Here is a 24463-nt window from a genome sequence, read left to right as displayed (position 1 = left end):
TTCTGTGAAGAAGTTCGGGTTTGGGTACCAAACATGCGCGATTTTTCTCACGCGAGTGCAACGCATGACAATGTTTTGCACTCGCGCGGGAAAATCGCGCATTTTCCCGCAACGCGCCCGGCTCTTATCCGGGCAAAAAAACTCACGCCCGTGTGAAAGAGGCCTAATAGTAACATTATTAAAGGTTGCGTTTTATCCTTATGTATATTCTAATGGATTGCCTTCCTTGTATACAATATTATAATATACTTTCTATGTTAGAAAGTATATTATAGTGCATTTGTATTGTGCGGCAGTTGTGTGTACTACAGGTATATAGAGGGAAAAGCATTATTGGAACAAATAATTTCTACTGGTGTGATATACCAGTCGTCGCGCCCCCCCCCCCCCCCCCCCCAAAAAAAAACTGATTGAAGCGGGGTGTTATATATACACGCATACACGAAAATTATATTGCTGATATTTCGCATTTGCGCATACACGAAAATTTATATTGCTGATATTTCGCATTGAAAAAAAATGAATGGAGATTGCAAATTTGAATAAATACATCTGGTATGTCACTGTCCATGTTGTGGGACTATTTGTGCACTTCTAGTAATTATTTCTTGGCTGCAAATATGAGCTGAAGGATTTTTAGGTACGCCTGGCATTAAAATGAATTGGACCCGCCGCGAACTTGCGTTTCGTGAACATTTGATCGTGTTCGCGAACCGTCCCGGCAGATATTCGTCCATCACTACTCATGTACACAGACCCATAGAAATTAATGGATCAGGATTCAGTGGGAGTGCAATGCGTTCAATTCATGCATTGCACCTGTACAGAAAACTCGTCCATGTGAAAGGGGCAAAACAGCTACTCACAGGGTGTCACGGTGTGGTACACTGCGACAGTTCTGGCTGTGTAGGCTGGCTGCATGCTCTCTTGCGTACTGGCTGCAGGCTGACTCCTGTGTTTGCTGGTTGCTTGGGGCTGCATGCTGGCTGCGGTGTCTTTTATGAACTATGCCCGTGTTTGTGTGTACTCCCCATGTATGCATCTCTGTGCAGTTCTTGGTACTGTTGCCGTGCAGGCTGGCTGCAGGCTCTTCGTGTACTGGCTGTAGGCTGTCACCTGTGTATGCTGGTTGCTTGGGGCTGCGTGCTGGCTGCGGTGTCTTGTGTGAACTATGCCCGTGTTTGTGTGTACTCCCCATGTATGCATCTCTGTGCAGTTCTTGGTACTGTTGCCGTGCAGGCTGGCTGCAGGCTCTTCGTGCACTGGCTGTAGGCTGTCACCTGTGTATGCTGGTTGCTTGGGGCTGCGTGCTGGCTGCGGTGTCTTGTGTGAACTATGCCCGTGTTTGTGTGTACTCCCCATGTATGCATCTCTGTGCAGTTCTTGGTACTGTTGCCGTGCAGGCTGGCTGCAGGCTCTTCGTGTACTGGCTGTAGGCTGTCACCTGTGTATGCTGGTTGCTTGGGGCTGCGTGCTGGCTGCGGTGTCTTGTGTGAACTATGCCCGTGTTTGTGTGTACTCCCCATGTATGCACCTCTGTGCAGTTCTTGGTACTGTTGCCGTGCAGGCTGGCTGCAGGCTCTTCGTGTACTGGCTGTAGGCTGTCACCTGTGTATGCTGGTTGCTTGGGGCTGCGTGCTGGCTGCGGTGTCTTGTATGAACTATGCCCGTGTTTGTGTGTACTCCCCATGTATGCATCTCTGTGCAGTTCTTGGTACTGTTGCCGTGCAGGCTGGCTGCAGGCTCTCTCGTGTACTGGCTGTAGGCTGTCACCTGTGTATGCTGGTTGCTTGGGGCTGCGTGCTGGCTGCAGGGGGGCGGCGGGGTGAACTGTGGCCTGTGTTTGTGGCTTCCGTGTCTGCATCTCTGTGGTTCCTGTCACCGGTGCCATGCAGGCTGGCTGCATGTGTTTTGTGTACTGGCTATGGGTGTTCCCATGTATGCTGGTTTTGCGATGCGTGCTGGCTGTGTCCTTGTGTGTGAACTGTGGCCTGTATCCAGGGACCTAACTACCATAGCGGCAGACCATTCAACTGCTATGGGGCCCAGGGCAAGAGGGGGCCCAGTCTTAGCTGAGATTATCTCCTCTTCTATTGGAGGTGAATACTTGGTCAGGAATCTACCCTCTAAAGCATGGATGTCAAACTCATGGCCCTCCAGATGTTGCAAAACTACAACTCCCATCATTCCCTGATAGCTGTAGTATGCCCAGGCATGATGGGAGTTGTAGTTTTGCAACAGCTGTCGGGCCACGAGTTGACTAAAGGAACAACTTTTAGCAAATCAAGCAGTGGAAAAATGGTTTGATCCTTACTATGGGATACTTAAGTCTCTATGTACACCAAAGCCTGTATCGTTTGTTCTATGGTTCTGGTACTCCTGGTTCTGAAGAGGTTAACTTCTCCTGGTCTGTTCTGGGGTGTGGCTTATCAGGTGCCCCCGTTACGCAGCTTTTTCTACCTGTGAGCTGTGGGGCTGCTGGTCAGTCTTTCTTCTACCTTCTAACAAGATGACTTGTTGGATGCCATCCATGGGACATCCATTGCCCATCTGTTACTCATAATCTCCAAGCATAGATAAGTTATATTCCTGGCTACCTGAAGTAACCACTAGAGGGAATTTAGGAGATTACTACATACTGTTTTGTTATTGAGTTCAATGTGTACACAGTATGCAGTACATTCCTAAGCTCCCTCTTGTGGCTGCTGCAGGCAACCGGGAGTCTATCATTTAAAGGGGTTCTGTCATAAGCTACATTGCACATGAGACGTGTGCTTGACCGTTGAATAGCATAGTCTTGGTCCCATCTTCCTAGGTGCCCACATTCTTGAGAAAATGTATGTTTTATAATATGCAAATGAGCCCCTAGGAGCAATGTGGTTAGTGCCGTTGCACCCTGTTGCTTCCACAGGCTCCGATCACTGCCCTTCATGCCGCACCCCCACCATTGGCTGACAGGCCTGTAACTGAAGATGTACTTGCGCTTGGGCCTGAAGTATTGCGGGAGCTCATTCAGTGCATGTGCTGTACACGGAAGGGCCAGGTTCATTACCTTTTAGAAAATGAACCAGATACAAAGTTGACCCAAGATAGTTTAGAAAGTGATCCCTTAAAATGCAGCAGCCCAGTGCCAATGTAGTACTCAAACATGGAAAAATGTATTTTGTGATATATTCAATAAAAAGGTAGTTTCAATGTTAATGTCAGCATAACATGGTGTCATTGCAAAGGCCAGACAGCAGGGAGACTAGGTACAATGCATCGGTGATAGTTCTGTATAGATTTTCCTTGCACAGACTGTTTTCTTCAGAATATTGGAAACCAGTAGAGCCTGAGGCCATAATTCCAAGCATGTAGACCTTAATGTAAGGACTGCAATGAAAACATGTAAGTTATCTATGTTGGTCTAGGACTGTTGTGGTGGTGGTTTTGCAGATTTAGCAACTATATGGTGCCTGCAATGAATTAATGAAGTTAACACTAGTTTGTTCTATATGGTCAGGGGTTAAATGTGGACTTTCATTTTTAATTTCAGCTGTACAGTTACTTTACTTCAATATCCACTACTAACATGGTGTTTAAAGAAGATTTCCATTAAAAACATAAAAATGTCCATGACATAATCAGACATTACAACAATAGCCACAGTTTATTATTATATTTTATTTATTTGTAGATATTTAGAATTTTTTTCTGTTTACTTGCAACGGTCATTTTTGAAGAAATGACAACCGGAAGTGCAGCCAGATGGTTGTCAGATGCCGATCTGCTAATTTAAAGCGGACAACTGATGTGGCTGCACTTTGATATTGGCATACCAATAGTTTTAAGTGGAAATACTCTTTAAGTTACATTTACAGGGGCGTTCTACATATAGCATGAAAATGCGTATGACACAATCACATACCAAAATTATGGGGAAAACATAGATGATGTCGATAAATGACTTGTATGCTTTGTCCTGGGAAATACAAGGCCATTTACTATATGCCAATGTTCTAACTGCTTGTGAATTCTAAAATGCCCATTAAAAATATAGATAGACCAGACCTAAGAAGCATGTAAAGATGGCTTTAAGTGATCTTCCTTCTTTGTTTTCCCCTTGGGTTAAATGAAAATTCCTGATTTGTCTGTAGCACTTTGGCCACATTCAGTCCCTTAGTTCTGATAATCCATTCCATGTGGACATCTTGTATCAATCTTTTCCAAAACTGTAACTGTACGTGTCTCTTTCCTCTTGTAGAAAATTGAAAATGGAAGATTTGCCAAATGTAAATATTTTGCACATGCAATGGTTAATAACACGGATTTATTAATGGTGATGAAAAGGTATGTAACAAATCGTAATTTTGAAAGAATTCTGACCTAAAGATTGGCGTACTCTACTTAGTGTCCATCTAATTTCATTCTCCTGCCTAATCTGACCTAGGCAATAATGCATTCAGAGAGAGAATAGAGTTCGAGGGACACCACGAGATGGATAGTTATATGGTGGTTCATTTCCAAAAATTTTGTATATGTCAAAGATGTTTATGGATAAACAGAATACAAATAACTGTGAGAGTTATATATCTGAGTTCACAGCATGCTACAATATATACATGCATCTAACAAGAACCAAAATATCTTAATACACAGTAAAATTATGCCCAAGTTAAAAAATTAGGCTGTAATTTCTAAGCAAAGATAATGCTTTAAAGCTCTCCTGAAATATCTGTTTTAGTAACTGCTTTGATTCCCCTTGAAATAGCAATTCTGCATCATCTTTTCTTAAAATCTGCACCCTGCCATTACTCTGATATTCCTCCTGAGTAGGGCTGCAGTAACTAATATTTTAGTAATCGAGTATTCTATCGATTATTTTTTACGAGTAATCTAATAAGAAAAAACCTTAAAATAACGTATTCCTTTATAAAAAACAATATTTTTATTTCTTACAGTGGTATAGCACATAATTGCACACACACAAGGCTTCTTTCACAGCAGAAGAACAGCCAGAATGTACCATATCGGGTATATCTGGATACTGCCGGCTGCTGCAGCGATTGACTGTAATGGGGTCCAGTCTTGTTACAGCATTCAACCTGGGTTTTGGCCGGACAAAAAAAAAAAGCTGTGGATGATACCCAGCATGTATGCCGAAACATGGCCAGATGGCCTTGGACCAGATTATAGTCAATGAGAGCATATAGCTCAGCGGTTCTCAACCTAGGGGTCGCGACCCTATTAGGCCTGCCCGATTGTAGCGTTACATTACCCTACTTCGTGAGATTTCCCTGGCTCCTGACTTCCCGCTAATGACGTGAGGAGGCGTTCCTGAGTTTTGACTATCTGCGCATGCGCAAACCGACAGTTTATGGAAAATCTCAGCGGAGTTCAGCTTCACACCGGGACACTGCGCATGCGCCGGCCGGAGTTAGCCGCGCTTGCGTACACTGGGCCGTAATATTTCCCTACTAAGGCTCTCCTGCGCATGCGCAGTGTCCCGGTGTAAAGCTGAACTCCGCTGAGATTTTCCATAAACTGTCGGTTTGCACATGCGCAGATCGTCAAAACTCAGGAACGCCTCCTCACGTCATTAGCAGTGCGACAGGAAGTCAGCAGGTAGGGAAATCTCACGAGGTAGGGTAGTATAACGCTACAAATAGGGGAGAGATTGTTTCACACAGGAGTAACATACTTTACACGCAAAGACAGTTATGTGCGCAGTTTAGGACACATGAGGGGACACATAGGGCCATGAGGGGGACCAGCATAAGATGCTTATATGTCTTATGCTGGCCCCCCTCATGGCCCTATGTGTCATAGCACACATCCCCTATAACAGCGTACTCCACAGATCCACCCCATAACAGTGCCATCCACAGGTCCCCCATAAGTGTCCTCCACAGATCCCCCATAACACTGTCCTCCACAGATCCCCCAGAACAGCGTCCTCCACAGATCCCCCAGAACAGCGTCTTCCACAGATCCCCCAGAACAGCGTCCTCCACAGATCCCCCAGAACAGCGTCCTCCACAGATCCCCCAGAACAGCGTCCTGCACAGATCCCCCAGAACAGCGTCCTCCACAGATCCCCCAGAACAGCGTCCTCCACAGACCCCCCATAACACTGTCCTCCACAGACCCCCCATAACACTGTCCTCCACAGATCCCCCATAACAGCGCCCTCCACAGATCCCCCATAACAGCGCCCTCCACAGAAACCCCCATAACAGCGTCCTCCACAGATCCCCCATAACAGCGCCCTCCACAGATCCCTCATAACAGCGCCCTCCACAGATCCCCCATAACAGCGCCCTCCACAGATCCCCCATAACAGCGCCCTCCACAGATCCCCCATAACAGCGCCCTCCACAGATCCCCCATATAACAGCGTCCTCCACAGATCCCCCATATAACAGCGTCCTCCACAGATCCCCCATATAACAGCGTCCTCCACAGATCCCCCACAACACAGCGTCCTCCACAGATCCCCCACAACACAGCGTCCTCCACAGATCCCCCACAACACAGCGCCCTCCACAGATCCCCCACAACACAGCGCCCTCCACAGATCCCCCACAACACAGCGCCCTCCACAGATCCCCATCCACCATGTCCCCCACTCCCCCAGATCAGCCCCTCCATGCCAAATCACAGGTGCCCCCATTAACCCCCCCCCCCCCGCCAATAACTTTATACATGCCAAATCACAGGTGCCCCATTAACCCCTCTCCCCACCCACCAGCCAGCCAATAACTTTATACATGCCATTGCCAAATCACAGGTGCCCCCATTTCTCCCCGCCTCTGCTGCTAACTTTATACTTACCTTTCCTGGCAATGCGGCGTGCGCTGACACATGGAGTCCGCAGGAGACGCGTCTTCATCCCAGCATGCACTGGGACCTGACGTCACACACAGCATCAGCCAGCGCGCTGACGATGTGTGAACGCAAGGCCCTGCAGCGCAGTGCCGAGTCGGGATGTCACGGAGCAGTGAGTGAGAAGCTTCATTTCACTCACGCGTGGTCATACAGAGTTCTTCGAAAAGATGTTCCAGCATTATTTCATGGGGAATACATACAAGTATAGCTAAAAAATTTCAGGAGGGTGAGCAAGCTATCTCTAAGCTGTGTGTGAATTTTTCAATGTCTTTATTTTGCCTGCCTCAGCATTATACAAACCTCAGTTTTAAAGTATAATATACATATTTTGAGAATAATTAATTATTTTGTGAAAATGTTTCTTCTTCTTTGCTGCAAACTGACTTAAAGTGGTAATCCCAGATTTTAATGAAAATGGCCTCTTCTCAGGATAGACCATTAATATCAAATTGGTGGGGGTCTGACTCCCGGAACGCTCATTGATCAGCTGTTACTGAGCAGCTGCAGCACCATAGTGAATGGGAGTAGCGCTGCAGTTACCGACTCTGTCCATTACACAATAGATGGAGCTGTGTAGTTCTGTCATGACTTCTGGCACCAGAGCTTACTTGTAACAGGTAATTGGCAAGGGTGTGCGGACATGGACCCTGCTGATATGATATTGATGGCCTATCCTGAGGATAGGCTATCAATATAAAAATTCTTGACTACCCCTTTACCTCCATCTGCATGGTGAACATATTATAAAATAAAGAAAACAATGCCAGGTTTGTTTGTTTTTGCTTATGCCACCTTCCCAAAAAAGTAATATATACCCCAAAATTGTACTGATAAAAACGACAGCTTGCCCCACAATAAACAAACCTTCACACAGATCTATCAGTGAAAAAAGTTACAGCTTTCAGAATATGGCACCACAAAAAAGTGTTGTTGTTTTTTTTTAACGTGTTTTTATTGTGCAAACTAATAAAACATTTAAAAAATACTTTGTGATCACTGCAGTTAAACTAACCTGCAGAATAAAGGTAACATATTATTTATTCCTTACAATGAATCACACAAAGGGGTTAAAAAAAGTTATATTTACCCCAAAAACAAGCCCTCCTATAGCTAAGGGCTCTTTCACACTTGCGTTCTTTTCTTCCGGCATAGAGTTCCGTCGTCGGGGCTCTATGCCCGAAGAATCCTGATCAGTTTTATTCTAATGCATTCTGAATGGAGTGAAATCCATTCAGGATGCATCAGGGTGACTTCAGTTCCGGAACGGAACGTTTTTTGGCCGGAGAAAATACCACAGCATGCTGCGCTTTTTGCTCCGGCCAAAAATCCTGAAGACTTGCCGCAAGCTGGATCCGGAAATAATGCCCATTGAAAGGCATTGATCCGGATCCGGCCTTAAGCTAAACGACGTTTTGGCGCATTGCCGGATCCGACGTTTAGCCTTTTCTGAATGGTTACCATGGCTGCCGGGACGCTAAAGTCCTGGCAGCCATGGTAAAGTGTAGTGGGGAGCGGGGGAGCAGTATACTTACCGTCCGTGCGGCTCCCGGGGCGCTTCAGAGTGACGTCAGGGTGCCCTACGCGCATGGATGATTTGATCGCATGGCACGTCATCAATGCGCATGGGGCGCTCTGACGTCACTCCGGAGCGCCCCGGGAGCCGCACGGACTGTAAGTATACCGCTCCCCCGCTCCTACTATGGCAACCAGGACTTTAATAGCGTCCTGGATGCCATAGTAACACTGAACGCATTTTGAAGACGTATCCGTCTTCAAATGCTTTCAGTACACTTGCGTTTTTCCGGATCCGGCGTGTAATTCTGGCAAGTGGAGTACACGCCGGATCCGGACAACGCAAGTGTGAAAGAGGCCTTAGTTGACAAAAAAAATGGCTCTTGGAATGAAGCAGAAAAAAATGGCTATTAAAAGGTTACAGTGTCACTGAACTTTCAAAATACTTTTGATATTAGGTTTTAATCAGTGGGGGTCTATATGTGGATATAACCAAGAATGCAATTCCTTTTTCTTCCAGTGGAGTCCTGTTTGTTACAAAGGGCACTTTTGGGCAGCTTACTTGTGAATGGCAGTATAGCTTTGATGAGTTTACCAAAGAACCAATCATTGTGAATGGCAGAAGGTTACGTATTGAAGCAAAGGTATTATAAGATTATTTATACTGCATTTTTAAGAATAAGCTAACAAGCAAAAGGGGAACAATGTTTTGAACGCCAGGCTCCATATCTCACCATCCAATACAGATTTGAACGTGAGATTACCATCATTTTATAGACAGTCATCTTGGCTATCTCATACATGAATTGGACGTGCAACTATTTAGCATATGATTAGGTATGCAGATTCTTGTCATGTAACTGCATTGGAACTGTTTTGCGCCTGGTGGTGGAACAATCTTTTTCTTGTATACAACAAATTACAACCTGTTCTCACATTCCCTAATAGCTCAGTGTGTTATTACTGGTAGGTTGATTTCCAAGTTAAAGGTCACTGGTTTGAATCCAGAAGCAGCCATGAAGATGATTTCCCAAGAAAAGAGAAACTGCATCATCCAGCTCATTGATAGCAGTATCTTGGTCAAGAAAATTGCCAAACTGCATCATGTGAGTACCATAACAGTTGGAAGAATACAAAATGAAATCCATCCATCCATTCCAAAGCCAAGAGGGGGACGTCCAGGCAAAATATTGGAGTCGGCTCATCACAAGGTCTATCAGTTCTGGTGCGACAAACATGGCGGAGGTGGCTCGTATGCTTCGTAATAGTGAGATCACAGACGTCCATGCAAGCACTGTGTGATGCGCATTACACAAGTCTGGACTGGTGGCCTGAAAAAAAGGGAGAAGCCTCGACTTCAATATCGTCATAAAAAGCATTAGCTAAAGTTTGTAAAAAAAAGTATCAGTGGACAGTAGGAGATTGGGTGTTTTAGCGTGATGAGACGAAAGTCAATAGACTGGGTTCTGATGGGTGCAGGGGTATGGAGGAACAAGAGGGCAAACAAATCGAGAAATTGAAGGAACTGTGAAGTTTGGTAAAGGAAGCCTGAAGATATGGGGTTGTTTCATAGCCAAAGGCGTTGGTGCAGGATCAATGGTGGACTCAATGCTGAGCTATATGTGAGTATCCTACAAGCAGGGGAGGGCTGGCAGCCTTAGTCCTGGGGGGAAAATCCAGTCAAGTGGCCCATTTTAGTCCCGCCCATTATTAAAAGCCCCTCCTACATATAATAGGCCACTCCCAACAAACACTGTACAGCTGACATTCTATAGTTGAGGCCTGTCTCTACACATCATCCGGAGACGGGAGGCCTGTCCTGGCTGCACTGCCTGCTTCACATTATACAGTAAACAGCAGGCTACAGCCAGGAAGCTCCTCTGTTCTCCTCCCTCCCCAGATCCTGCTCAAAGCCTGTGGTTCCCCCCCACCATCTGTCACCCGCTGTGGTCTGCTGCCCCCCTTTCGTCGCCCTTACCCAACTCTGAATCCTCCTTCTGCAAATGGCAGGAGGAGGAGCCGGAGCATCTACTCTCCTACATAGCACCTCATACCTCTTACATCCAGTGATGTCACATTTGTTGTAGACGTTCTCTTTCTTTATCTTCTCCATTCAGACCAGACCGCCATGATGATTTTTCTGCCATCTCCCGTCTCTGCAGAGATTGAGAAACAGACATTAGTTTCCCACATTTCCATAATCTTCTGACACCCTTTCCTGCCATCCCCAATACTATACTGCAGAAACAGTCCCCCTGGAAATACTACCACCACACAGATAGTGCCCCCAATACTGTGCCCGCTGTGCCCCCAATACTATACTTCAGAAACAGTACCCCTGGGAATACTACTACCACCACACAGATAGTGCCCCCTTAAACAATTATTGGCACACAGTGCTCTAAAAAATAACTGCGCCCAGACACTAATAGTATAAAGATAATGTCCCCCAAAAATAATTGTGCTAAGCTGATACTATGGGTGCCCCCAAAGTAACAGTGCTCCCCAAAATCCCACCAGTAGAAATAATTCTCTGCCAGAGCACACTTAGTAGTAATAATGCCCCTTTAGTGCCCTAGTAATCATGTTCCTCATAGCCCCCCAGTAGTAGTAAAGCTCCCCATAATACCCCCTAGTAGTACTAATTCTCTCTATAATATGACAGTACATGAAATACCCCCGCTTAGTTGAGCTAATGTCTCCATAATGTATGCCAGTATAAAATACCCCTATATAGTGCCCCAGTAAATGCCCTCATAGTGCTCCTCTCCCCCTTCCCCAAAGTGTCCCCCATAATATGCAAGTAAAAAAATGCCCCTTCTTAGTGCCCCAGCAGATGCCCCTATAGTGCTCCTCTCCCACACAATGTGCCAGTAAAAAAATGCCCCTTCTTAGTGCCACCATATGCCCCAATAGTGCTCCACTCCCCCATAGTGCCCCCAAATAATGCCCCATAGTGCCACTCTCCCCTATAGTGCCTCCCATAATGTGGCAGCAAAAAATGCCCCCTTAGTGCCACCAAATGCCATAGTGCCCCCCATAATGTTCCAATACAAAAGGCACCTTTAGAGCCTCCACTTCCCCATAGTGCCCCCAAATAATGCCCCTATAGTAACACCAGATGCCCCATAGTGCTGCTCTCCCCTATAGTGCCCCCCAGAATGTGCCAATAATAAAAAAAAAAGCCACTTTAGAGCCCCAAGATACCCCCATAGTGCTCCTCTCCCCCATGGTGCCCCCCCATAATGTGCCAGTAAGAAATGCCCCCATAGTGCTAGCTCCCCTCATAGTGTAAGGCCCCCTTTAGTGCCAGCTCCCCCCCCCATAGTGCCAGCTCCCCTCCCCATAGTGCCAGCTCCCCCCCATAGTGCTAGCTCCCCCATAGTGCCAGCCCCCATAGTGCCAGATCCCCCCATAGTGTCAGCCTCCCATAGTGCTAGCTCACCCATAGTGCCAGCCCCCCCTATAGTGCAAGCCCCCCATAGTGCCAGATCCCCCCCAATAGTGCCAGATCCCCCCATAGTGTCAGCCCCCTTATAATGCCAGCCCCCCCCATAGTGCTAGCTCCCCTATAGTGCCAGCCCCCCCTATAGTGCCAGCCCCCCCCCCCCCCCACATAGTGCCAGCTCCCCCCGCAAAGAAAAAAAAAACACTAATACTTACCTCCATCAGCAGCGATGCAGGCCTCTTCCGGCCTGTGTGCCGCCCGACTCAGGTGGCGCGATGATAATGACGTCATCGCGCTGCCTGAGCCGGCCTCTGATAGGCTGCAGGCATTAGTGCCTGCAGCCTATCAGAAGAACAGGGGAGGGACACGCCTCTCACTGAGTCCCTCCCCTACCACACAGCTCCCCCGCCGCAATTATATCCAGGGCCGCGCCGCCTGTGGTGATCGGCGGTGCGGCCCTGAAGAATAAAAAAATAATAATAAAATTGTTAAAGATGGGCGTTTTTTTAGGGCGGCCTGGTGGACAATTTCCTGCCTGCCCCTCCGGCCCAGCCCGCCCCTGCCTACAAGACAACTTACTTCGTACACTCGAGTACTATGGGTATAAAAAGGACGACTTGGTGTCTAGCAGGACAATGACTCAAAGCATACATCAAGATTGGCGAATAAATAGTTCAATGACAACGAAGTAGAGGTGCTAGATTGGCCCCCACAGTCCCCAGGCCTCAACCCAATCGAACACTTGTGGGTAGAGTTAGTATGCACCAACATTGGGAATGTGTAGAAGAGACCTGGGAACAGATTTCAGTAAAGACTTGAATCTGATGAGAGCATGACCAGAAGGATTCAGGCAGTGTTGAAAGCCAAAGGTGGATTTGCAAAGTACTAACCAGAAAATAAAAATAAAAATTTTGAATTTTAGGAGCAAAACTGTAAAAATGCCGTTGGATAACAATCTGCATAGCTAATCATATGCTAAATTGTTACTCATCCATTTTATGTATAAGATAGCGAAGATAATTGTCTATAAAATGATGATGGTCTCACGTTCAAAGCTGTAGTGGATAGTGAGCTATGGAGCCTGAAAGTCAAAAGTTCATGTTGTTATCCTTTTGCTTGTCAGTGTATCTGCATGTATTTTCTATGTAATCTGGAAGTTGTCGTCTCTTACAGGCCCGTCACATTTACCATTTTCTACGTCTGTTTTAGGTGTAGAAAATGGTCTAAATGTAAGACCGCTCGGAAGCTGTGTTACATATAGAAGCAGAGGTGGATCCGCCAAAGTGATGTAGAGGCTAGCGCCTCTACATCACTTTGGCGATCCACCTCCTGTGCAGGGGCTTATTAAGACCAGCACCTAAAACGCTGGTCTTAATAAATATTCCCCAATATGTTTGTTTTCCGCTGTCTGCTATTGCAGCCAAGCACAATTTGTTTTATTTGGGTTGCAATACCACATACATCCCATGGACCAAAGTGGCACTGTTTCTCATAAACCCCTTTAACCACAAAAAGACTATTTGTGGTTAAAGGGATGTGAAAAAGTTGGATAATTCAAAGATTTCACACTTTATAGATGTCATATCCTTTGTATGTGAGGCTTTATGCCACTATACCACTTATAATCCATACCTTCTGTCATCAAATGTAAGCCATGAGATGGACATGGAAGAGAATTGTGGTGCAGCGGAAATGTCATGTGCTATGTATCTTGGGTGGTCTCTCTAATGGCAAGGAAATAGGGGAACAGGCTGCACCACTAAGGCATCTTGGCTTTCCACCACATGCCGTTCTCTGAACTTCAAAGCCCAGAATGTAGGTCAGTGAAAGTTGGCTGATTGATGAAATTGATCGAGCTCCCCACATAGCCTGTTTATTTATATAGCACTCAGCTAAAACATTGGCTGGAATCACTTAGTGATTATCTGGCCAAACTTTATCCAGGATGATGTATTGTAAAGTGAAATTTCCAAATAAGAAGTGGCGCCTGTTTACTGTACAACCTGTTCTTTGAACATCACAAGCTTAAAGTGGATGAAAACTCCAGAAATGAATGCAAACACTGAGACGTTGCTTCCCCTAAGCAGTGGCCAGAACCAGAGTATTTATTACAAGGAGATGCATGGCAGACTGTTTAGGCGCAACGCAGATTAAAATGATGACTCTGTTTCTCACTTCTGAAATTATTTATCCCACAGGAACGAGTGAAATCTGTTTTTCATGCCAAAGAGTTTGGAAAAATAATAAATTTTAAAACTCCTGATGATGCCAAGGTAAATGCAATATATTGGTTACTGTGTTGCGATTAATTCAGAAAGTGGCTGAACTGATGTATTTTTTTTTTTATAAATTGCAACGGAAGGGGGGGGGCATGGCAGCCATATTTAAAAATCAGTGTAAAGGCTTCCAATTTTCACAGAATAGGGAATTGCTACAAATACATAATCCTAATATAGTGGCCCACATTTACTTCTGTAACTGCAACTGAATTTTGCTGTACATTGTGCCATAAATGAATGGTTTTGGTGTATCCAATTTCAGACATACTGTATATATGAGCAATAAAACCAAAAGAATAATTGACTGCACGCATGCCAGGGGGCCTAGAAAAGAAAGGGGGGGGGGGGTAAATTAAGATGGGCCATTTTGCGGCAAAATTTAGACACATAGTAAGCCAAGCAATAGGTGGTATAAAGCATGACTAGACATTCTAAAGATGCAACAGATTTATCACCCAGCATCAGCCATGGTGATCAATCTGGTGGATTTTTAGACTGTCCAGTCCAAGTTTACACTACCTATTAGACAGAATTAGTAAATCTGCTCCAGTATGTGCTAAACCAGCACACATTTATTATTATGGAGATGTGTTATTACATCAACCTCTGCTTTCCTAGTTTAGCAGGACCTAATGGATTTTGGTAACATCTCACAATATTAACAGGGCCAAGACCAGCACAGCAAAAATAGTCATTTAGCCTTAGTGAAATGTGGACATACTGGAAATGTGCAAGAGGAGCTGGAATCGATTACCACGTCAGGATTTATTTTGTTAAGGGTGGGTTCACATCAGCGTTATGTATTCCGTTATGGCTTTCCGTTATAACATGGTTATAACGGAGGATAACGGAATCCATAAGGCAGAAGTCAAAACGGAAACCTTTAGGAGGCATTCCGTTTTGATCCTTCATAATACAAGTCAACAGGCAGCATAACGGATCTATTATGCAGGAGTCCAGTCCTGCATAACGGAAACCAGGACGGATCGGTTATGCTGCCCATAGACTTGTATTATGGCAGAATGGAAAACGGAAGCCTTTGAAAGGCATTCCATTTTCCAGGCTTTCTGTTATAATAGAAGTCTATGGGAATCATAACGAATCCGTCTGGTTCCCATCATGCAGAACGGACAAAAATGTCCTGTCGACAGGACTTTGTTTTCCGTCTGGCATAACTGGAACCATAGACTTCTATTATGACAGATCAAAATGGAATGCCTCTTAAAGGCTTCCGTTATGGATTCCGTAATTTTCCGTTATAACAAAGCCATAACGAAATACATAACGCTGAAGTGAACCCACCCTTACTTGTGAGGAGGAGTGTTATGGGGCTTTCTGGCTATCACTATTAGGGTATGTCCAAACAGAATGAATATAAGCCGTGGAATCCGCTATAAGTGCTAGCAAAGTGGATGAGATTTTTAGAAATCTCATCCACATGCTGCTGGAAACCTGCAGAATAAAAAATCACAGAAAGAAAAAGATAAAAACATCCTGCATGATATGATGATTAAATACACAGATGTGAATGGTCACATTTAAAGAAAAAACAGCATAATGGCACTCACATAGCACTAAATACAAAGGTTATACATAGACTAATACCTCATTTTGATATGGTAAAGAGGTTCTTAGCAGATATATTTTGATCAAAATATGTCTCAGCCCACCTACCGGAGCAAGGTGACCTAAGTCCAGACAGGAACCTACTCTATTTAATACCCATCTCATGCGTTTGGGCATCTACATTCAGGAGAGCAGAACTTGCACATTGTTACCTCTGTGTGCATTCAAGCAACCAATAAGAGGAAGAGCAAGCACAACTATAGGTATCAAGAAAAGCAGCCTGTGGGATGCATTCCTATTGTCCTACCTATTCCACTATAGTTTCTATATAGTGCTGTGTACATTTTAATACTTAAACTTTTTATTTCGTTTATACAGTGGATTCTTTCTAAATTGGAAGAAGTTAGAGATCTTCATCGAAAAGATACATGATGATGACTGGCTACTTCTATAAACCCCATTCTGGACTCACAGTTTCAGAACCCATGTAAACCCTGTAAAGTTTTTTTTTTTCTCTCAATCTACAACACACACACACACACATATATATATATGTATACATACACAGACACATACATTGCACAGCTGGTTCTAATTTATTTAGCTCTATGTTCTCCTATTACTGTATATAGAAATACTGCAATCTATATTCATGTGTTGTCACTAATATTGAACGATGGACATACATCTGTATTTACCACCGTTTTCACAAATTGTACAATGTAAAATATATAAAAAAAAGTGTTAACTAATTTAAAAATTAAAATGTATTATTGGGTAGAACACATAACCTTACTGATGACGAGCTACAGTCTTGTAGGTTCTGTGCCTGGTTGGGTACTCAGTTGCAAGAAAAAGTAAGTGAACCCCTTGGAATTTACTGGACTTCTGTATTGATAGGTAATAAAATGTGTTAACACCCACACGTCACAAAATTCTCCAACATGTACCTAGGGATAGCATCTTATAAATACTTTATAACTCCTACTAGTACTTAATATGAAGAAATTAAATAATATACACATATTACATTTATACATAATCCCATCCAGTGAAAAATATTACTAGAAGCTGCAAAGATACATAAAGACCATAATATTGTACAGTTAATAGTTACTAACCACTACTAGACAAATACATCACTTCATGCAGCAACCTCAGACCCCGATGCTGATTTGTCCCCCAATGGTGGAACGTCTGCTCGGCCACGTGCTGAGGCAGTGGTTGGCCGAGCGGGCAGTTCAAGCCTGGGAACAGAAAGTGGACAGCAGGAGGAGGCCTGCTGTTTGTGTGTTATTAGTTTAGTTAGATTGTGTTTGTCAATAACTGTGACTTGGATAACAGACCACATTTTATTAGCAATCAATGCAGAAAACAGATCTATCCAAAGGGTTCACCTACTTGTATATATGATGTATATGCATAGGACATCCACATGAGAGTAATGAGAATGCAGGTCTCCAAGCAGTAGATTGAACAGTCCCACTGATTGTATGGTTGTATTAATGAAGGTTAATCATTAATTGCACCTTAATGAACGCCAGACAAAACTCTGGTTACACGTCTAGTGCATGAGCAATCCCTTTAGAAGACAAAGATATAAGTAGGATTAACTAAGCTTAGATACTAAGGAGTCTATGTAGTCTGTTTTCTCGAGAACATCTCACCAGCTTAATGCAGACAGCATGTTATTAATAGTATCCAGTTCCCAATCTAGGAAATTACTGTATACATGGTAGGGTGGTGCAGATATGCTGAAATCTATTAATTTACTATTTTTTAACATAATATATTTTTAGATCATTTTGGCCACATACAAATTTTGCTGACAAGTGTGACATGTAGCAGATTTTGGGAGTCATGTCATTTTTACTCATCTAATGCAGAAAACACGTACAATTCTAGTTTTAGATCAGTTCATTCCATTATCGGTGGATGTTCTCTGCCGGAACAGCCTTCCGGATCTGCTTGACGGAGATGTGAACGAGGGCTTAGAATGTATTTTTCTTTGTTTTAACCTCATCTGCTATCTGCCTTAAATCTTGACCTCTATATTTACCTGTCAACCAATATTAACCGGACAGAATGATATTAAAAAAACCGACCCCCAAGGAGTCATAATAATCACCAAAAAATGAAGCTGACTTTCGTGTATATGAAAATCCCAAAAACTTTATTGTAAATATAAATGAACAGTACATACATGTATTATAAAACAGGCAGCACAAGGCGGGACACACAAATGAGGAGCAGGACCTAAGGAGAGGCCGGGAGATCAGTGCACGAAAATACAGGGAAAAAGAATTCTAGCTGAAAGAGCATACCTCAGATCCTCATGGCAGCAACGCCCCAAACACAATGCAAAAGAGGCAATTGTAGAGACTGAGGTTAAGATGGAAGGAACACAATTAAACATACCCTGAATGGTGCAAAGATCTCTCGGCCAACTCCTGACCCAACGCCGTTTCGCCAGTAAATCTGGCTTCCCCAGAAGAAGCCAGATTTACTGGCGAAACTGCGTTGGGTCAGGAGTTGGCCGAGAGATCTTTGCACCATTCAGGGTATGTTTAATTGTGTTCCTTTGTGTTCCTTCCATCTTAACCTCAGTCTCTACAATTGCCTCTTTTGCATTGTGTTTGGGGCGTTGCTGCCATGAGGATCTGAGGTATGCTCTTTCGGCTAGAATTCTTTTTCCCTGTATTTTCGTGCACTGATCTCCCGGCCTCTCCTTAGGTCCTGCTCCTCATTTGTGTGTCCCGCCTTGTGCTGCCTGTTTTATAATACATGTATGTACTGTTCATTTATATTTACAATAAAGCTTTTTCGATTTTCATATACACGAAAGTCAGCTTCATTTTTTGGTGATTCTCTATATTTACCTGTTACCCCATATCAATATCGTCCCCTTAATACATTTTATCAGTGTTTACAACATCCAAATCATATGCAGTATTAACATAGCAGAATGTACAAGTCATTTTATGCCTCTAGCTATATAAAATAATAATAATAATAATGAATTTGCTAGAATGTATGGACCGCACAGTGAGGTAAGGTACTTGCATGCATCACTAGGATGTCCTATCTGTGCAAAAAATTCTAAAAAAATTTGGGAAATGAGGTCTTTTCACTTTTCTCCATGCCTTCATTCAGAGTGATATGTATGATCCAATATACTGGGGCCATCCTGTAGGTACACAGCAGGAGATTGTTATTTTCATAAGTGAGGTCTAGTATGTGTTAGGCTGGGATCACATCTACGTTGTGAACTCCAGCACTGTAATTTGATCACTGTATCTGGCATACATGCTACATGCAACATCTTTTGTCCAGTCAAAAGTTGGCATATATGCCGGAAAGCGCCGGGTTAAAGCCGGATCCCATTACAGTGAATGAGGATCTGGCGATGCATGGTGGTAACCGGCTATGCCAGATACGGTGAATTCTGGCAGTCTGTTCCTCTGCCAAAACAGACTGCCGGAGTTCACAGCGCAGATGTGAACCCAGCCTTAGGCTGGTTTCACACGGGCGTTGCGGGAACATGCGTGATTTTGTGAAAAACGCACAATATAGAACATGCTGCGATTTTCACGCAACGCACAAGTGATGCCTGAAAATCACCCCTCATGTGCACAGCCCTATAGAAGTGAATGGGTCCTGATTCAGTGCGGGTGCAATGCGTTCACCTCACGCATTGCACCCGCGCGGAAATCCCGTCCGTGTGAAACCAGCCTTAGTTGGCATGAGAAGAAAAAGATTCAGCTCCTCTCATCAGCAGTGGTATTAGGATTTAGTTAAACAAAGCTGTCTTTTGTGCTTTTGAAAGGTTCAATTTATCAGCCTACTATGCACACTATGTTTTATATGTTCTCTAATACCATGCTACAAACACTATCCATATAACATTATCTTGTTTAAAAAAAAATAATGAAATAAAATGTTACATTTTGAATTATGGTATGTCTCATTTCTCTGGCTATTATGCAGCATGTGACTAAAGATCTCCAAGGAGTGTATGCACCAAATTCTCAAAACGTTCATATAAATTTAGATTGGTTAGTAGTAGTTTCCAAAGCAAGCTCACTAAAAGCCAATGGGGGGAATTTATCAAACCCTGCACGCCATAATTCTGGCTTCAAAAAAGTCACAAAATAGGGCTTTATGACTTTTTGGGCTCACTTGCATAAAGATTTTCTTTTAGCATTTTTACACTACTCCAGTGTAAACTAGTCCAGTTTTGAAAAGTGGGTGGGAAAGTGGGCACAGTGGTTTCATTCCAGATTTACCACTGCAAAATTGTAAAAAAACAAGTTGCAAAGTCACTTTAATTAGGAGGTGGCATCTGGAGAAGCATTATTAGACAAATGTGTTAGGTTTAAAGATGTATCAAGTTTAACAAAATATGTATGGCATTTGATAAATTTGGTTCAAAGTATGCCATCGCAGCCTCAAGCAAAACTGATTTCACATATTCCCCTCCTGAAAACTACTCCCCTATATGTCCAATCCAATAAAAATGGAACTGTCACCTGGTGTGCAATAGAGTATCTCATCCAGGTAAACAGCAGCACAGGACATGTAAGGGTTCATTCTCAAGACAGCGCTGGATCTGCAAAACACGGATGCTGGCCGAGTGCTTACTGCAATTTGCAGAACGGAATGGGCCATAATAGAAATGTCTATTCTTGTCTGCAAAACGGACAAGAATAAGACATGTTATATTTTTATTGCGGGGCCACGGAATGGAGCAATGGATGTGGACAGCACACACAGAGTGCTGTCTGCATCTTTTGCAGCCCTATTGAAGTGAATGGGTCCACATCCGAGCTGCAAAAATGCGTCTCGAATAGAGATGAACAGATTTCATGTTTTGAAATTCGTTCAAACTTCGTTTGTTGGTAAAAGGTGAATTGCGTTATAGATCCCATTACCACATACCATAATTCTCCCCTGCATAACGGAAATGGGACAGATCCGTTATGCAGCCTATAGGCTTCTATTATGACGGAATGCCTCTAAAGGCCTCTGTCATAGAATTGCTTTATGGTCCGTGGTAACGGAATCCATAACGCAATTCACCTTTTACCAACAAATGAAGTGTGAACGAATTTCATAAGCGGAAATTCGCTCATCTCTAGTCTCGAATGTGGACCCAAACAGTCGTATGAATGAGCCCTAATACTGTACTGTAGATCAGTGTAGTAATACATGTGTGTTGCGAATGAAATGCTTACACTGATCTGCTACATCTTCCAGCCAGTCACACATGCTGCCGATCGCCAGTGTTTGTGGCATTGTGTGTGGTTTATGGTTTCACGTTATAATGTTGAAAATATGGCCATTGTTCAACTAATCTTCAGCACATTTAGAGGTCACACTTTAATGGGGTCAAGACAAGTACAATCCTGGGGGACCTTCAAGAATCCATGTTTTGTAGGCCTGTAAATTTGTAGAGCACAAAATATATAAATGCAGTATGTAGCCTACAATCAAAAGTCTCACAAACGCAGCTACAGCAAATGAAAATTGGTCCACTTTTATAATGCAAATATAGTAAATTCAGGTAATTGCAGCTGTAGATCCAGTTGATATCTGGGCGGCTCAGTGGTTAGCCTATCAGTGCTGGGATCCTAGGTCTGAGTCCGACCAATGACAACATCTGCATGGCGTACGTGTTTGCCTGGGTTTCCACCGGGTACTCCGGTTTCCTACCACCCTCCAAAGGCATACTGATACGGAACTTAGATTGTGAGCCCCATTGGGGGACAGCTTGATGCTAATGTCTGTAAAGTGCTGCAGAATATACCAGTGCTATATAAATGCATAAAATAAATAAATCTGACAAACTCCCAAAAGATATGGTCCTTCAACTCAGGAGGTGTACAGGACCCTAACCAGAAGGATCCTATCCTATGGCAAATGGTAGCTGAGCAAATATCATGATCCTGTATTTAGCCTTCCTTGAGAATCAACTGTTTCTGAATGAATATTGGATCTTCATCCTATTCACAAAACTGCGCACATCGGTATTGAGCATTGTTGCTCCACAAGTTTAGAAGAGTCCCTACACACTGACAGGGTTAGCACTGATCATTGTACTGCCCCTTTTACATGGGCCAGTGATTGGGCATGCACCATGCCTTACTAATAATTGAGCAGCAATCATCCCCTCAGTAAAAGGGGTGAATCGTTTATACCCCATACAGATTCATTCTTTGTGGGCAGCACATCCCTGTTTACACAGGGAAATGTGCAGCCAGCAAAAGATTTTATGTGCAACGTAACAGATGTGATTACACAATAAACAAGCAAAGAGGCTCCTTTACACAGCATAATTACTGGGGCTGAGCATTCATGTGAATGGTCATTCCCAACAATTGTCCCCGATCCTCAGCAGGTCATTGTATAAGGGCCTTAAAACTATGGGGCACATTTATTTGAGACCAGCCCTGAAAAAATCAGTCACTTATTTGAAACACACCAAGGATTTTCTTTTGGCACTGGAAGATTTCCAGTGGAAGAGTAATTGGAACTTGGTGTCATTAGATGTAGAAAGTTTTTATACCCGCATTCCCCAGCGTGCAGGGAGTAGGGGCGGTCATGGATATGCTTAGATCCACAGAAAAGGATGAAGTCTATGTCCATTTTGTTGAGGAAGCACTATCGTTCGTATTGGGCAACAATACTTTCAGGTTTGGACAACAGTGGTATCGGCAGGTACACGGCACGGCGATGGGGACGCCAGTGTTGTGTACCTTTGCCAATATATACCTCAATAACTTTAAGAGTAGATACGTGTTTAACACAAAGAATCCCTTTCTGATCAATATACAGATGTTTTTGCGCTACATGGATGATGTCTTCATGGTGTGGAGGGGAACTTGTGCTCCATTGTGAGAAATTTGTTTCCTATTTAACCTCCTCACGACCGCCGTACGCAGGATTGCGTCTTCGCGGCGGTCGTGCTGTTCTGGCTGGACGCGCCGGTGCGTCCTCTCGCGAGACGCGAGATTTCCGGGTATGCCGGCCCGCGCATGCGCATCGCGGGCCGGCAAAATTCAAAGAAGAACTTCGTCATCAACCTGCCGGCCACGATCATTGGCTGGCAGGTTGATGATTTTCAAAAAAACGAATCAGCAGCCAGATAACCCATCATATTAGTAAATATGATGGGATTATATGGCTGCTGTGCTCCTCTGCTCCTTCTTTTGGTCGGTTGGTTCCAGGAGAGGAGCAGAGGAGCACATCATTACTGTGAGTACCCACTACACTACACTTAGCCCCCAGATCACCTCCCAGCACCCAATTAACCCTTTGATCACCCCTTCTTGCCCCTGTCAATCACTAGTGAAAAGGAAAAAAAGTGATCAGTGCAAACTGTCACTTTTTTTTTTTCACTGGTATTGACCGTTAGGTTTTAGGTATAGTTTAGGTCCCTTGGTTAGGTAGTTAGCGATCAGTTAGCGCCCAGCCCACCGCACCGCAGTCCGTTATTCGCTGATTAGCGTATCGCTAATCAGCATTTGTACTTTTATAGTATCTGAAAGTGATCAAAACTGATCACGGTCAGATCTATAATAGTACTAGTGTCACTTTAGTTCGCCCTCCACCCAAAACGCAGTGTTTGCCCGATCAGGCCTGATCGGTCGCCCACACGTGCGTTTGCCCACGCCCGCCCCACCGCAGTGACAAAAAAATTATTTTTTTTTGATCACTGCACATTCACTTTACACGCACTGCGGCGATAAAAAAAAATCAGTTTTGATATTTTTTATCAACCGCAGCGGCCTCCGGTACTTCGCTAGGCTCCCCTTTGTAAGACAGGCTTGCTTTTTTTTTCTTGGGTAGTCTCAGGGAATACCCCGAAATTTAGTTGCCCACATGTCTAACAGGGGGTATTCTTCTGAAGAGGCCTACAGGCGTCTGACCCAGTCGGATGAGGAGTGGGAACCCTCATCTGATGAATCCAGCGGGTCAGAATACGAACCTGTAGAAAGCAGTGGCTCTCTGACCCAAAGTTCGGACGAGGAGGCTGAGGTCCCTGATAGCACCAGGCGTACCCGGCCCCGTGTCGCTAGACCCCAGGTTGCGCAGGATCCGCTTCAAGAGCAGCAGAGTGGGGCTGGTGCTGTCGGATTACGTGGTGAGACATACACCAGCAGCCCAGCCCTTCCTGGACCTAGTACCAGCACTGCCGTACAACCTGGTGAAGTAGCGAGCACCAGAAGGGCAGTTGAAGCTGGTACGGTGGCACGTGCAGTAGTGACCCCGTCGCAGCCACCGCAAAGACGTGCCCGTAGAGCCCCTAGAATCCCAGAGGTGCTGGCAAACCCTGATTGGCAGTCCCCCAACTTCCGCCGCACCCGTAGTTTTCCCTTTCACTGCCCAGTCTGGAGTCCGGGTTGAGACAGCTCAGATCGGTTCGGCCCTGGGATTTTTTGAGCTGTTCTTGACTGCGGACCTTTTAGACTTAGTTGTGGCCGAAACAAACAGATATGCCACACAATTTATAACCGCTAACCCGGGAAGCTCTTATGCCCAGTCTTTCCGGTGGAAACCAGTCCAAGTTTCCGAAATTAAAACTTTTCTGGGCCTCCTCCTCAACATGGGCCTGACAAAAAAGCATGAATTGCGGTGATATTGGTCCACGAACCCAATTCATCACATGCCCATGTTCTCTGCTGCTATGTCCAGGACACGATTTGAGACCATCCTGCGTTTCCTGCACTTTAGTGATAACAGCACCTCCCGTCCCAGAGGCCACCCTGCTTTTGACCGGCTCCACAAAATT

General features: G+C 44.4%; 1 protein-coding gene across 1 annotated transcript in view; it reads left to right on the top strand.

The window, feature by feature from the left end:
• VPS13A (vacuolar protein sorting 13 homolog A) overlaps nucleotides 1-17846 on the top strand; it is a 226128-nt gene extending 208282 nt beyond the window's left edge. Inside the window, exons 69-72 of the mRNA XM_044273845.1 lie at nucleotides 4244-4329; nucleotides 8900-9023; nucleotides 14026-14100; nucleotides 16051-17846. Coding sequence (XP_044129780.1) covers nucleotides 4244-4329; nucleotides 8900-9023; nucleotides 14026-14100; nucleotides 16051-16104 — 339 coding nt within the window. The 3' untranslated portion in view covers nucleotides 16105-17846. The remainder of the gene's footprint in view (nucleotides 1-4243; nucleotides 4330-8899; nucleotides 9024-14025; nucleotides 14101-16050) is intronic.
• The last annotated feature ends 6617 nt before the right edge of the window (nucleotides 17847-24463 follow it).

This window comes from Bufo gargarizans, chromosome 1 (genome assembly GCF_014858855.1).
Source record: "Bufo gargarizans isolate SCDJY-AF-19 chromosome 1, ASM1485885v1, whole genome shotgun sequence".
NCBI lineage: Eukaryota > Metazoa > Chordata > Amphibia > Anura > Bufonidae > Bufo > Bufo gargarizans.
Note: the sequence above shows the minus strand (reverse complement) of the source record. Positions and strands in the feature narration are given on the sequence as shown.